This window comes from Cyclopterus lumpus, chromosome 13 (assembly GCF_009769545.1).
Source record: "Cyclopterus lumpus isolate fCycLum1 chromosome 13, fCycLum1.pri, whole genome shotgun sequence".
Taxonomy (NCBI): domain Eukaryota; kingdom Metazoa; phylum Chordata; class Actinopteri; order Perciformes; family Cyclopteridae; genus Cyclopterus; species Cyclopterus lumpus.
The window spans coordinates 8,086,354-8,102,756 of record NC_046978.1 but is presented as its reverse complement, the minus strand read 5'-3'; the positions used below and the strand labels follow the sequence as shown (position 1 = coordinate 8,102,756).

The window sequence follows — 16,403 nt, the reverse complement described above, 5'->3', positions numbered from 1 at the left end:
GCTTTTTTAAAGTCTATTCTCTGAGCAACAGGAAGCCAGTGGAAAGACCTGAGCACTGGACTAATATGGCCGTATTTCCTGGTTCTAGTCAGGACTCGAGCAGCAGCGTTCTGGATGTACTGCAGCTGTCGTACAGCTCGTTTAGAGAGCCCAGTGAGCAGGCCGTTACAGTAGTCTAACCTGCTGGAGACAAACGCATGGATTAGTCTCTCCAAGTCTGGTTTACACACTATTCCTTTTGATTTTGGCAATGTTTTTTTAGATGGTAAAAAGCTGATTTAATGTGGCTGTTAAAGTTAATTTCTGAGTCCAATATTACCCCTAGATTTCTAACCTGATTTTTAGGTTTTAGAAAGAGAGTCTCAAGGTGACTGATAACACTTTCGCAAATACTGGAGTTGAACTTATTCTAAAAATGGGGTTTACATACATTTACAACTCATTCTCTGTTTCTTAAAATGATTTGTCGTGGGTGATTTGTTTGCTGTATCTGTGGATTAGCTGAAGTCCTTTTAAACAACGCAAAATTCTCCACACCCTCATGCCAAATATGCTGTGTTTAAAACCAGCAGGAACGAGACAGTGGTTTAAAAATATATGTTTAGGTGTTTACCGAATAGCATTTTCAGGCTATGCTCACAGTCTACCAGCCCTCCATCCATTCCACTCTACCATTAAAAGTCAAGCATTTGCCCCTGTGACTCTCGGCACCACCTCCCCACACATGGCTGGGTAGTACTGCTGCCGTGTGTTTGTAGTAGAGCTGGAGAGTCATACCTGTATATGCGATGGACATAAAGGGGGGGTAACCTGTGATTGCAATGGAGCTGTAATTGATGCTATCAGCCCACCGTTTCAACCGGCTACGGGCCTCTGTGTAAACACCGCTGGAAGTGGATAATGGAAAGGAAAAGATGAAAGGAGAAATAGATGAGTCGCAAGCAACCTCGTGTTGTGCTGCTCTGAAGTAAAGCTTTTTAGATACTTGCAAACCAATTTTGAACACAGCCCAGTAAAGTGCCGGGCCTCTAACACCGTCTCTTCCTCTCTTCTTGTTCGATTCCACAAGCTGCATATTTCGATTCAGAAGACAAGCTGTTTTGGTTTTGCATGCTTTTAATTTTGCAGACAAAAGCAAATTGATCAAAGTAACCGCTGAATCACCCTTTGTGGTTATTCATTGGGGATTCTGTTAAACTGAATTTGAGCACGTCTATTTAGTGAGAAGGAGTGGAACATCCTAATGTGTCATTTATAAAATTCAGCTTGCTATTCTAATTTTATATCTATATTAACCTATTAATACCGCCTAAACATTTCCATAACACCTTATGCTCACATAAAACTTTTTTTGTATTACTCAATTAGGTTTGAAAAGGCGGGAAACTGGGAAATCTCCATTACATCTATATGGTTGTGTAATTATACTAAAGTGCATGAAAAGGCAAACATATGACACGCATCTTTTCAGCCAAACGTCCATTGTTCAAAGGAAATGTAACAAAGTTTAAGGAATACCGTACTACATGGTCATGTCTGTATATATTACTTAAATTCCTTCACAAGTGTCAGTTTCAGCCATTTTTCTTTCAAATTAAAATCAGTCACATTCAGGTACGCTTCACCAATGGCCAAAAACAAGTCAAATACATCAAATGTTTTAGTTGACTAAAGTATGAAAGTATGAGGTTGAAAAAAATGACCTGACAAATTCGGGTCAAATACTTATTTGTCCAACACTTTGCTTTTGACCAAATACCTGGAAATTAATAACAGTCCCATCAACCTCAGTTGTACTTAGCATTAGCATGCTAACGTGCAAAAACCAAGATGGCGGACACGGTGAACCTTGAAACTGCTCAACATCAGCGTGCACAAGCTCACAACGCCGCTGTGGCATCGTGCCTCCTCACAGAGAAAGATTGCGTGGGTGTGGACTCTTCTGGTCCCACACACACACACACACACACACACACACACACACAGTGCTTTGACATATAACTATATCGTCAGTGTGACCATATGAAATACTTATTGACAGTGTATTTGTGAATTGTTTGTTCAAACACTTCACTGATCTGGTTCAGCCTCTCACAATCACTTTTTTTGATTTAGTTTTCAACAACAAGCAATATGTATTTTCATACAGTCGCTTCCTGACAATTTTTCAGTTGTATGTCTTGGTACACATGATATTCAGGTACAGTGTACAACACATAAAGAACAACAAACATCAAAGGTGCTCATTCCAAGAATGAAAAGAAGAGGAGAAATGAGGATAATGAAAAGATTGCATAAAATAGAAATTAAATACAAGAGCAGTGCAAACAGAGGGCCGAGCAACATTCAGTAATAACAATCATTGTAGTAACAATGCTGCGACAGGACCCCACCGTTTGGTAAAGATCGGCTTCTGGAGTCTTAATGAATATGTGATTCGCTCCATTTGATAGATGTCCCGTACTTTTTAGATCCATAAGTCGTATGTTGGGGGATCCGGTTTTAACCATCTGATGGTTATACCCTTCAATGCTGCTGTGAGTAATATGTTTAGGAGGTATTTTTTGGCCCTCCCATCCAGGCCTTCAGGTATCGCTCCCAATAGTGCTACTGTAGGGTCTTGTTGGATGTCCTGTTGAAAGATTTCTTTGAGGGCATCAAAGACTTCTCTCTAGTATGTATTTAATTTAGGGCATAGCCAGAATATATGTGTATGATTGGCAGCGCTTCCACAGTTCCGCCAACACAAGTTGGAATGTGTTGGGCCCATCTTAGCTACTATTTCTGGTGTTCTGAAGAATCTGGTGATTATTTTCCATTTAAATTCTCTCCAGGTGTTTGAGTTTGTAACTAGGTGTGCCTCTGTGCACATTTCCTCCCAGTTATTCTGTGGTATGATCGTGTTCATTTCCGCTTCCCATCTCTGCTTTATCTGTTGGGAATTATGTAGATTCATAGATAGAAATATGCTATATAATTTACTTATTGTTTTCTTATCTTCATTCCCCATCTGTATCTCGATTAAAAACCTTTCTAGGGGTGTACGTTTCACAAGCTTTCCCCACTCTTTGTGTGTTGTTAGAAAAGTTCTTAATTGTAGACAATCACTTCATTTTGTAAGTGATGTTAATTATTAAACAACATTGTTAAGCCAATCACATCTAATTTGTTTGGGACTACAATTGAATTACACAAACACTGATTTCCACAACGCCGTCTGGTGAAACAATCATGGGGCTTGTTCTCATAGAGATGGATATATACATGAAGGAGCACTCTCCTGTCACCAACTGATACAGCATGCCGGCTTGTAGATGTGAATAGATGGGACTTCAGCTCTCACTATTGTCAATGTTCCCATTTCTAATTCATGGCTTCAAGCGGGATTGTCTGCTCAGATTTGCACTGCTGCTGGTTGTGTGATCCTAATCTGTAGTTCTTTCAAGCATTCACTCAGTAGCCGTGGGAATATGGTGTAGTTTAACGCTCTGCAGGGAGCTACATCTTTATCACCCCAGTGGGAAAGGCAGCGCTTGGCGATAGGCGCTCTGGTAAGAGACTTCAGCCGCACACGGTTTGGTTAGACTCCTTAAACGAGACATTTAACACTCATGCACAGCTCAGAGAGAAACATCCACAATGCATACGTGTCCTTTGCACCAGTGGATGCATTAGTCAAAATCATCAGCACTTTAAGATCAGTTGGAAGGCCTCATGAGGTGACTGACAGTGTATCCACTCAACAGTTGATGGAGGATGGAGAGAGCTGATTGGCTGTTGTTTAGGGCAGCAGCTGGTGTGGGCTGGCTGAATCGGGAGTGTTTCTACTTTTCAAAGTTGTTTCTTTCCTTTTACGTATGTTGTGCACCCCATTAGCTCCGCCTCCATGAGCTCTGAATACTGTGGCACAGAGTAACTTCTCTGCCCATCCATATGCCTCTTCAGCAAGACTATCTCAAAGCCTCAGACAGTCAAGTAGGATGCACAGTGGAGAGGGACTTCTAATTCAGTTTGACACGTCTCATAGGATAAAATAATGAAGCGATGACATTTTGGACAGACATGGATGTAAACTGCAACTGACAGCATATAGTGTATAGCTCCTGTGGTCATTGTGCTGAAGTGGGGAGAGACATATTCCCAATTTCAAAGAGAGAAGTACTCTCTGGAAAATAATGATCATCTTGATGTTGTGTGCAGTAATTACTTATTACACTGTGAGAGAGAAATGTGCCGCTGTTGGTCTGTATGTTGGTGCACATTAAATTCTCCACACTGAACTGATGATTGCCTCAACCCCGTTACTCGATAGGGCCATAGGCCAAGTTAAGAGGGTTAAAGGCTTTGCTTGGAGGCTGGAGAAAGATTTTGCTGACAGGTAGATCGTCCACTAAGTCCGAAGTAAAAAGGAGAGATCTTCAGTTTATCCCTTACTTGGTTAGCATATTGACTAATTGTCCAGGATTAAAGTGCTTAAAAAGCAGTTGCAAGGTTTTTTCTTGAACTATTGTCGAGATGGAGGATGGCACTTCTCTTTTTCAGATTATGTTGGTTTCTTGACTAATGGAAAAATGTTAAAGAGGCTTTTTACGGAGTGTTTTACATGTTTTTACTCCATTTGGAAAGGATAACAGTTGGTGTGTCTAATAAATGTATACAAACAGAAATAATAAATGTGTAATTATTTTGTGAAGCTGTGGCAATGGATCAATAATTGAGATTTGTAATGTCAGTGTCATTGCACTACCCCCACACATACAATGGACATTCCCTCTTGAAAATGATTTCCAATTGTAACGTTGCTGAGAGATGACCATTTATCGACAAACCCCTCTGGACGAGTTTGTTAGCGACACCATTTGAAATGCAGGGGATGAAGAGGGGCTGGAACTGGGTTGTGTACTGTGTGAATTGCAAAAGTGATGGGTGGAAACTGTTCAATATCACAGGAGGGAAACGTCTCCTCCAGCACAGAGTAAATACTTTTATGCATACGTTGTAATGAGCAAAAAGGCCTTCTGTTGCATACAGGTCTACAGTATACGTTAGATGAATAGTTAGTTGGAATATCTTATATAATTTGAAAGCAGGTGGATTTAGTGAATGTTAATGGTACCATTTGGGTCTTTTTAAATATCGGCGAATCCCTATGATTTATACGATAGTCAGTGTCATGTCGCAATTTTCTTGTGTGACTGCCTTAATATAGTGAAACATTTGACAAATTGCTAGATTGTGTCTGTGCTGTAAAATCAGTAAGGATGCAATATGAGAAAATTGAGTTTTATGATTTGTGACACGTGGTTCATTACATCATCCGAGTGCAACAATACTGAGAGGTACTCGAGGCTTCTCAAAGTCGCTGTCCCAAAGATCATGAAAACTCAGGGAAACTTTAATTGCATTAAAAGAGCAAAACCCTGCTTCACAGCCTGATGTTTAGTTGCTCTTTGAAGGCACAATATTTTAACCCTGACCCATTTTACCAAAATTCCACTAGGAACAAATGAATCTTGTAAATGAATACCAACCCCGGCAGAGCAGGATTTGTCTGTTTCACCCGGCTATATTCAATTCAATTCAGTTTATTTTGTATAGCCCAATATCACAAATTACAAATTTGCCTCAGAGGGCTTTACAATCTGTACACATACGACATCCCTGTCCCAGGACCTCACATCGAATCAGGAAAAACTCCCCAAAAATAACCTTTGACAGGGAAAAAAGGGAAGAAACCTTCAGCCACTTTCTGCTACGGAGAGTTTTGAGGAATAAATATCTCTTCTCTGTCGTTTGTGAGGGTTTTATGAGGGTTTTATATCTGGGTACTTGTCAACAAATGGAAAGTACTCTAAATCTATTTTCATCCCAGCGCTTGTATCAGAAGGTCATACAAACACTGCCCGGCCTCCTAGCTGAGATACTTGTGTGCTATGACACTGCACAAAGCAAAGTCCATTTGGGTCTTTTCACCTGCTGTGGCACTCAAAAGGCCATCTATCTCCACCTGGGGCACTGACGCTTTGCTTTTCAACCGTGAGGTAAAATTAAAGGAAAATTATACAAATATGTTTGAGTGGCCTGTCCTCCATTTCTGTGGTTAATGGCACGACCCCGCTGTCATCCTTTCAGTTTAAAAGCTGATTTTATTTTCCTGTTCTGACCCACAGGATCATCACGAAAGCACAGCGCCGCTCATTGGTGTCTGCAGAATATTGCTCAAGAATCAGTTGACAGCTCTGATGAGGAGTTCTTTGATGCCAGAGGTTAGTATTACATTTCTTTTTCCCATTTTATCCTCACCTTGTAGTTTGTCTTTCTTTCTCTGAATGTCTGTTTGAGCTGATCCTTTTCCATCAAATGTGCACACTTGTGACTCTCATAGCCTGTCTGAACTAACTTGGAGGCATTGCCACAGGTTCAGATTTTGGCCAGGACAACCAATGGAATCTGAACAACTCAAACTAACTGTGCAGAACACTTGTTGGACGAGCAGACATCATGTATTTATAACCATTTCTCGTTGTTTGAAACCAACATCACTTTCCACTGTTAAATAATCCTGTACATGAAGATGCCAGACTGACCAGAAATAGACACACTTGAGAAGATGTTTATCTACCAGCCTTTTCACCAGTGGGATTGAACCAGTGGATTACTTATCCCACCCATTATCCACTACAAGTGGTCACCTCGAGAGACTGATGGTAGAGATTCTGCGTTGTTTTTATTATGACATGTTCTTATTTTACATTAAGCCGGTCAATAGCTAGGGGTGTGTTGAGAGTTTCTGGTGTCCAACATTCTTTCTTATCCTATGAAAACACAATGAAAATGCTCCATTTCCATTTTGTCGGTGGAGGAAATTTTAAGTGCTGCAGTCTGAAGACACATGCTTTGTGTATGGAAATGCAATTTAATAACTTTTTTCATTGTCCTTTTGTTTTATCTCATTTCGCTTTTCCTGCCTCAATCTTAATTATGATTTCCTTGCACTCCCTTTCTCGTGGCTGTTTGCAATAAAAGCACGTTCACTGCAGACTGCTTATCACAGCTGTCAGGGAGCAGTGCTGCACGTTGCTCAACATTCATTTCGTGAGACCGGTGTCAAGGCGTTAATCAGCGTTGAGGCGATAAGATATTGTGCATGTGCTGTATGTGAACCGATGTACTCCATCGTCCTGACTTACACATCTGCTGCACGAGATTCCCCACTCAGCCGTGAAATATCTTTACCGAGTGTGAAGGGACGGAGAGCAAAGATGTCCTTTCATCTTTTTTGATTAAATAGCATGGGGAGAGACTGCACACTGGTGTGTTGTGTGTCAAACAGTATGTACACAATGAGATGTTTGTTGTGTGGTTCAATGTCATGTTATTTTGTTCAGGAAGTATACACAGTTGGACATTTTGGGAAACAAATGCCTAGTTAGATGAGACAAATGATACCGCTAATGTTTTTACAGTAAATAAAAAAAGCTCCAGCCAGCAGCCGATTAGCTTAGATAAGCATAAAGACTACTGTAGTGGGAAATGACGAACTTGGCTCTGTCCAAAGATTAAATGAAAAATCTTATTTGTTTAATCCGTACGAAACTCAAGTGTAAAATGACATGCTGTGGTGTTGCGTGTCCAGGAAGTCACTGTACCTGGCCATGAAATAGTTAGGACATAACCCCCATAACACCACATACATTACCATTACATGTCATTTAGCTGACGCTTTTATCCAAAGCGACTTACAATATACGTTTGTTTTTTTAATTGGCTGGTTCTGCAGAGACCAAACATATCACATCTCATTATTGCCACAGCTCATTGATGCACACAGGCTGTGCTTGTCTGAGAAAGTGGATCTCAGTCCTGCAGGAAAGGCAACAGAGCAGGTTATTCCAGACATAAACATGCTCAGAATGAGGGATGCCGCCCTTAAAAGGGAAACCAGAACTCTGCCGGCCCACTAGAGTCACTTGCTATAACTGCAAGACTGTGGCTCTCAATCTTGGCTGCATATAGCAGCTCTGGTTGCATATATAAACCAACTGGTACACTGGGTACAGTATATGTTTTCTTTAGCCAAAAACAATTACAGCCTTTTATAGAAAATCAGCAAGCGAATCTGAAAGAATTACATTGAAGAGTGACCGACGGGCTGTTTATAGGCCTCCCACTCAAGCCGTCACAATAAGCTCTAGGGGGAGTTTTATTTATGTGGTTATGATGAATGCCTTCAGCTACACTGTAACCCATGTGCCCAGAAATCTATGAGAATGTATGAAGACTGTAAAACATTTGCTCAGCTAGAGCTGAGCCCTAACTGGTGTTGTTATTGTTTATCTGTGTTTTTTTACCGTTATTTTTAACCATTTATCTTGCTCATGCACTGTCTCTGTATAGATCATTTTGCAAATGTAATATAATGTCAGGAACCTTTTGAAAATAACATGGAAGTTGAATTTTAAAGAAGCTCTATTTTGATGCTCCTTTTTAATGCTATTCAATTTATTTGGCCAGAGCTGAAGATGGCTTTTATCCTTGAGGGTGTTTTAGGGCGTTGACAATGTAGTCATACTGGGTGACATTGTAGCCCTTTTTTTAAATAACATTTTGCAGCAGGACAATGATCCCATACATAAAGCCAAAGCAACCAATCAGTTATTTTATGGCCACAGTAGTTTATTTTCATTTTATCACCTCTGGAAGACCAGACTGAAAACAAAGTTGTCAAAGTTTAAATGGGCGTCGTATAGTTCTGCCAGAGCCTCTGAAGGTCAGCATCTTCAGTCCTTTTAGACTTAAGTCATTGATTGTAAAAGATTTACGAAACTATCCAATACCATGACTGTAGTTAAGAATATGTTACATTATGCAACTACGTTGGTCCCCTAAACTGGATGATCACAGCAGAATTTGCAATAAATTCTTTCCCCACACAAGTAGCTGTATCGCAACAGTCTACTGAATGGCGTAGAATGCCGTAATTGACCAATCAGAATTGAGTATTTAACAAAGCGGTGTAATAAAAATAAGTAAATGTTAAAGGTTTCTTTTGTTTAAAAAATGTCAACAATTTACACCTTTGTGTAAAGCAGGGAATCTGTGTGATGGTTCTACGGACACTGAGGTTCACTCGCTGTCAGTATTGTTGTCATGTGTCAGCCAGTGTGCCTGCGACATGATGTGGAGGCAACACAGATGTTGGCTGGATGGTCTCTGTTGATCAATTCTTCTGACATCTGTACCGCCTGCCCCCGCCAAAACACACGCTCAGGATCCGTTTGTCACACACTCGCAGCCCCCCAGAGCCGCCCTGCAGTGACGATTCAAACAGAAGTGCAACACAGACTGGCGTTCGAGCTGAGCGTGCACTTTTCTACTATTCAACAGTTTGAAACTTTGTTCTCTGTCAAGAAAGCCACATGCTCAAACACGCTGGAGATGCTCAAGTTTTACTCTGAACAATCCGATAGAATCAATTAGTTTTAATAATCAATTACATTAAAGAGTGCCATGCATTTCCCTTTGGCAATAGCTCCAGCTCATTTTCAGCAGTTTGCTGCTCATTAGGACAAAAGCCTGCCATATTAAATATTTGTTTAACGAGATGAAACACTTCGCTTCGGCCAGAAAATGCTGGCGTTGTTTTGGATTGAGGAAAAAGTCTTGTTATTTATGAGATGTACACAAGACAATATTTAGATTTCTGCAGTCTGTTTCTATTTGAAGCTTGTGTTTCAATAGACACAATAGGCTTTTCCTGATGGTTTTACACTTTTTAACATAATTCATTTCTGGCTATTCCTGCCACAGGTGAGCAGTAGCGGGAGGTAATTGTGCAGGATTGCTTTCTCATCCTTTTACTCCCTCTGAAGAATCTGATTGTTTCCAGGGGGCCTCCAAACACCTGGACTAACCCAAATGAAAAATCTACTCAGCAAACTACTGGCATCCACCTCCATCCTGCAGCACCACTCAACATGTCCTGCCCTCACTTCTCTCTCTTCCATTTTTACAAAAACATAGTGTTTATTAATTTACCCATGTTGTTTTTAGCCATTTTCTCATGTGTTTGTCATACTGTATTGTGTCTGTGCTGTTTGTGTCACTTGTGTGGGCTGTGCTACTGCCTCTTGGCCAGGTCATCATTGTATATGAGAATTGGTTCTCAATTGATTTTACCTGGTTAAATAAAGGTCTAATAATGTTTGCCTCTCACACATGTACATCCACTCACAGTTGCGCACAAGTGGGAAACGTCTCATTTTTCAGGACTGAATGTGCCTTCAGGCGAATGCCAACACGATTGTCACATTGTTTATTGATGTGAGCCGTTGACAAATTTGCTGTGCGTTAATCCAGATTCATTATTTGATGACATGAATCTAAATAATGAGCTCATGGTGTTGGCTACTCTCACAGTTTAATGACAGAATAAATTGCCCCATGAGGTAAAGGATGTCTGTATGCATGCAGGGCCTCTGCACTATTAGTGACAGAACACTTATTTGCAAATCTGTCATGACTTTTAAAGATCCTAAAATGTGCTGGTTCACATCAGCCTATATACACACCATGACACAGTAAGACCTATATATGAAGCTGTCACGCCCAGGCAGAACACAGATGCAGGGTTTTCCAGGTATAGTAGTCTTTATTGATAAGACTGACTCTCCAAGGCAGAGAAATGAATATAAGCTATCAAACTTATCTAGAACACACTTCTTCCAATAAATAAATAGATAGGAAGAAGCGTGGCTATAAAAGATTATCAAAACAAAAGATCACTCCACTCTTGGAGGAAAACAAAAAGACTTAACTTTATCCAACCGAAAGGGAAGGACTCTTTCGACGGAGGCAACATCACATAAACAAAAACACTCCTTAAACTGGAGGCACTATGAAAGATTATCAAAACCAAAATCACTCTTTACGGAGGAAACAAAAGACTATGAAAACGTCACCAATTAAACTAAATCTATGACACACAACTTACGAAATCAAAATCCAATGGAACAGAATGCGATGACTCGGTATTCAAGGCTTAGTAACTATGGCGGGGCGAGAGGGACCGCACGGACATAAGGGCAGAGAAAAACACTGGCACAGGACAAGGGAAGACGTCGACTATAAGTACACATGAGGGAAGTGGAGAAACAGGTGGACACAATCAGGAATCAGGGAAGACAAACAGACTGGTGACACATGAGCAAGGGTAAGTGACCTGAAACGAGAGGAGAGTTACTATTTCAAAATAAAACAGGAAAGACAAAAAGACCCAACAAAATAAAACAAACCAACTTCAACAGCTTCACCGCGGTGCGACAGAAGCTCCAGCCAGGAGCCATTAGCTTAGCTTCATGTAAAGACTGGAAACGGGAAAACAGCGCGTCTGGCTTTGTCCAAAAGGGGCATATACATGTAACATGGAGGGACAAGAGCTTAAAGGTCTATGTCCGCTTTCACAAGACTCCACTGATGATGTATTTTAATCTGAAACTTGTTTGCGGTTACATTACAAGTATGAAAAGCAAGATTAAAATAGCAATGAACATTAAAGTTCTGTGAAAGCAATCCAAAGCAAACAGCTTTTAGATGTGAAATTATAAAGGCACAATAACTGAGCCATACAAAATACACATACTACATAAAGTGAGAGGCAACACTGCAAAGCAGAATTTAGGAATTAAATCATAACTACACGTTCTTTCACACGTTTTCTTTCTCACTCGATCCGATTACACACACATTGTCTGCTTGTGAGCTCTACTTGTGGTGTTTCAGTGCCATCCATCCTCGGTAGCCTACCTACCTGACAGACTGTCCATGCCATTTTTATGGGATAATCCCCTAAGCAATCTCTTTTTCATAGTGCTTAGTATCGGGAGTTGAAAAGGCCCCCAAAAAAGCCAGGAGTGGTATTTTGATAATTGCACCCCTTCAACTAATGCATGATGATGAGATCAAGAAATTGAGAATGGGACACAAAACAATTGAAGTGGTCGAGGTCACCCGAGGCCCTTTCCTCATCATTTCACAATCACGGCATATATTCCTCTGTCTTCCGCTCTTGACACTTGATCACCGCGAGCCGACAGAGTGAAGGATGTTTCTAAATCTCTTTTCTCTCTCGGGGCTTTTGGCTGCAGGCAGATCTCACACTTCTATTTCTCTTCTCGCCTGTCGTATATTCCAAAAGCAAGAGATAAGGTAGCTCCAATCAGTTGATGTCGTTCTCCTGATTATCTGTGCGTTGCTTTTATTTGCGTTGCACATGGTTTTTCCGTGGAGGTGCTTTATTTTTCCCTCGGCTCAAACACGTTATGCTTCTCAGAGGAGCTTGTGCTTTGGCTCTGTCCTCGGCTCTCCCTCCAGGAGATGAGAGACTAACCTGCCTGCTTTGCATTCTCCTCATCTCCAAAAAACAGCTTCCTTAAATCCGGCAACACGTTGTTCAGATTCATTATGCACCTCTCCGTGTGTCTCTTTCTCGCTCCTCTACATTTTATCTGTGCTTGTCTGTGTATGTTTGAATCTGCAAGTGTGTCCTTGCATTATTACATCCGGCTCACCACCGTCTGTCTGGGGAGAAGAGAGGGCACCAAAGGAGGGGGGGGGGGGGGGGGGGGGGGGGGGGGGGGGGTTGACCAGTTGCTGTGTGATCCACATGGACAGGCAGTGTAGACCCACGTCAAAGTCTTTCAGAGCTGCCAGGCATGAGTGTGTGAGAGGAGAGAAGTCTGTCAGGTACAGGGGGTTTCGTCCTGCATGACTCATCCCGTCTCAGACTGTCTTGGTTGCTGATCCACACAACACACCCAGCTTGTCTTTTTGCTTGACATTCGCCGCTACAAACAGAGCTCATCATTTACGATGTGCTGGGTCCATGTTTGAAAGGGCCTGCATGCCAACATTTCTTTCTGGCTGTTAAGACTGCTGCTCAGGCTTAATTTAGTGAAGCTCGAACTACTCCCGATCACCCGGGTTTGGGCAATGATGTGACCGTTCTCCTTCGTGTTCTCTAAAATGAGTTTGACTAACCGGTTGATCTTGTTTACAACCTGTTTGACTGTTCATGTTTGTTACTTTAAGCTATTTGTTAGCAATGGTGCATTGTTCGGGGGTATCAGCAATCGTAGAGTTACTGGCCAGAACTACAAAAATACAAGCTGATGCGGTGACCTTTCTTTAAAATATCCTGTGGAGTTTTGGATCGCTCGCAGCACTATGAAGCAGTGCTTTGATGAGCAAGTCCTTGTTTTTTTTTTTGCTCTACATGTCTCACGTTATTCCACTGATCCACAATGGTAAAGTGCCAGCAGCAACTGTATCAATGTGTACCCACCAACAGTCCAGGGAAGAGGAGTATCGTTAGCTGCAGGTTTCATTGAATTAGAAACATCTACTTTTCAAATGAACTTTGTCAGATCTCAAGGCTACAAGGCATTTTGGCAAGAAACGGTGAACACAAACAGTGTTTGTGTACAAGATAAATCTACAGGGTTCCTTTTTAAATTGTGTGCAGGCACGTAAGACACTGACTTGTGATCAGCTAATAATCAAACAGCAGCCAGTGGTGTGGCTAAAGGTGTGATGGTGCTTCCCGTTGGACATAGATAAATAGAGATACATCTGGTAGGCCAGATTAATAAACATGTCACACCACAGTCTTTAGGGTGTAATTAATCTGTGTCAACATCATTCAGGCCAGATTTACATTTTATCTTTAGACAGCTTGCAAGTGTTGGCAAAAGCAGCTCAATAGCAATTCCATTTGTGTTCAGCCAAGACGAGCCCTGTGAATGTATGTGTGCAAAAAGGGTCTGTTATTTGTGTTGTTGGCCGTCATGTGGCGTTTTGTTGCATTGTAGCTGCACATTAAGCTGTCTATTCAGGTTGGCATAAGCAACATGTTTCGTAAGCCACAATTACAACAAAGTGAAATCCGTTGGTTTGGGTTTTAAAAAAGGGGTATTGTCCGTTCTAACAGGTGCCACAGAACTAACATGAGAGTGATGGAGATGTCAGCCTCCTGAGAAGAAGTCTATTCTATTAATCTCTTCGAGCATCCAGTCATTTCCATTTCATCTATTTGCAGAGAGAGGTTTGGGTTTTTGTCTTTGCTGCCCTGTCTTACTCCTCTTTGTGTGTGTGTGTGTGTGTGTGTTTCGACTATACCTTGAATAGGGAAGGTAGAGCCGTAGTAGCACTCTAGTAGCGCTCTAGTAGCACTTAAATGTCCCTTACCGATAGCACTTTGTTGTTTAGCACTCTAGTAGCACTTAAATGTCCCTTACCGATAGCACTTTGTTGTTTAGCACTTTAGTAGCACTTAAATGTCACTTACGGATAGTACTCTGTAGTTTAACTTTATTGAAGAAATTGTACTTGCTTGATTCTTGTTGTTCTGAGTTTGGACTCATGGTTTAATGCACCTATTGTAAGTCGCTTTGGATAAAAGCGTCAGCTAAATGACATGTAATGTAATGTGTGTGTGTGTGTGTGTGTGTGTGTGTGTGTGTGTGTGTGTGTGTGTGTGTGTGTGTGTGTGTGTCCCAGCAGATGTTATGGAGGGGAAGAGCGCCATTCTGCTGGGCATGAGTCAGTGGAACTCAAATGACCTGGTGGAGCAGATTGAAACTCTGGGACACATGGAGGACCAGTCGCACGGTACGTTTTACACACACACACACACACACACACACAGACACACACATACACACACACACACACATTTGTAATCACACCCATGAATCACTGAATGATGGTAATAGTGGCTAGACTGAATTGTAGCTTCTATTTAAAGCTGCATTAAGTCATTTTTTTACCTCTAGGGAGCAGAAAAAGTAAAGAAACGATCCAGCTGTATTCTCATTGAGGTGTAACGGGTACAAGTAAATGTTGGCCTACTTCAAACTGCATTCGGACCAACAGTAGCCGTCCAGATAAACACTGCAACTGGACTGTGTTAGTGTGTGTCAATAATATGTTTTGGTTTCTTGCAAAGTGAACTGTGAAATTAGCACAATGCTTCAATTGATCTTATCTGGTAGGAACATTTGCATGTATTTGACTGTCAAACACAGCACATTGCTTGATGTTGTTGCACTGCATTGTGAGAAAGTTGAGCCAGGATCCACAGGACAGAGTGTTACTATCTGTCTGCATGCAACATATACAACAGGAACAGAGCAATAAAAGCTTCCCATCGCAGTTGTGTTTCTGCAACCTCACAAATGATGTCTTATTTCTTATATTCACAGGAAAATAGCGTGGGCTCAGTCCACCAACTCCTGGGTAAAATAACTTTCCAAGTAGTTCAGATGAGATAATCTGAAGTGAAAAAGATTCAATGTTCCTTGCTTGTAAATGGGGAACATTTGTTAGTACGCTTTGGATGAGCGTGAACAAACGTAGCGAGCAGAAACAAAAGATAAACACAATGGTGGCTGAGATGTAACATGCAGAGATGCGGTGCGTTTCAAGCTCAGTGCTCCTGCTGCCTGAGGAGGAACGCTGAGCTCGAAACATGGATGTCCTCTGCAAGCATCACTGAAAATAAAATTCACTCTTTTCAGGCAAAGAGGTTTCACTTCTTTTTCACTGCCGTGACAGTTCAAACAAAACCTGGCAAGAAGAGAAATGGGTTGAGCACAGATATGTTGGAGGCTCGGCTTCATTTTGGCTCTATGTTCTTGCCCAATCCACTCCTCAAATGCCTTAATGAGGCACCAAAGAAGTAAATATGGGAACAACATCCATGCGCCATCAACATAAGTAGTTGAATGGTACTTTTACTCTTCATCAATGCTCTCACTTTAACATCCTGAGTTCTAAAATGCCAACTGCTGTTTTTTTACTTTTGCCTCATTGGAAGACTTTTCTTTTTCGTTTTTTTAGAGAATAAGTTTCTTTTGTAATTCCGTTAATCAAATAACGTGTACATCTGCTTCATTAGTGTGTTGTAAGTGGAGTCGTGAAAAAAGAAAAGCACAGATGCTTTGTCTATATGGAGCAGTATGAATATTTGTGAAGCAAACAGCATCGACAGGAGGAATATCATATTTCAACTGGTTTTCACATTAGTCTTCAACACTGACTCACAATCAAGCAATTCTCCTAATGAATTCTTCCTGCAAGAAAGTCATTTAATTAAATTAATTTATCAAAGACTCTGGTGTGATTACCCAACCCCAGTAACCGAATAACATATCGCCCAGAGGTTTAACAGAACAGTATTTTTCCGACACAATAAGAGCATCATCTGTTCGTTATGAGGGGCCGTTTAGTTCATAACTATTGAGACACTCTCACACACACTACTGAAACACTTACACACATACTAATGAAACACTTGTACATTCACTATTGAAACGCTTGTACACTCACTCTGAAGCATGTCTGTC

At 41.2% G+C, this 16,403-nt stretch overlaps 1 protein-coding gene across 1 annotated transcript in view; it reads left to right on the top strand.

Moving 5' to 3' along the window:
* Positions 1-1,830: 1,830 nt before the first annotated feature.
* The window catches only part of pitpnm3 (PITPNM family member 3), a 57,810-nt gene continuing 43,237 nt past the window's right edge, over positions 1,831-16,403 (top strand). Inside the window, exons 1-3 of the mRNA XM_034548998.1 lie at positions 1,831-1,930; positions 6,171-6,266; positions 14,557-14,667. Of these exons, the coding sequence (XP_034404889.1) occupies positions 1,831-1,930; positions 6,171-6,266; positions 14,557-14,667 (307 nt within the window). The remainder of the gene's footprint in view (positions 1,931-6,170; positions 6,267-14,556; positions 14,668-16,403) is intronic.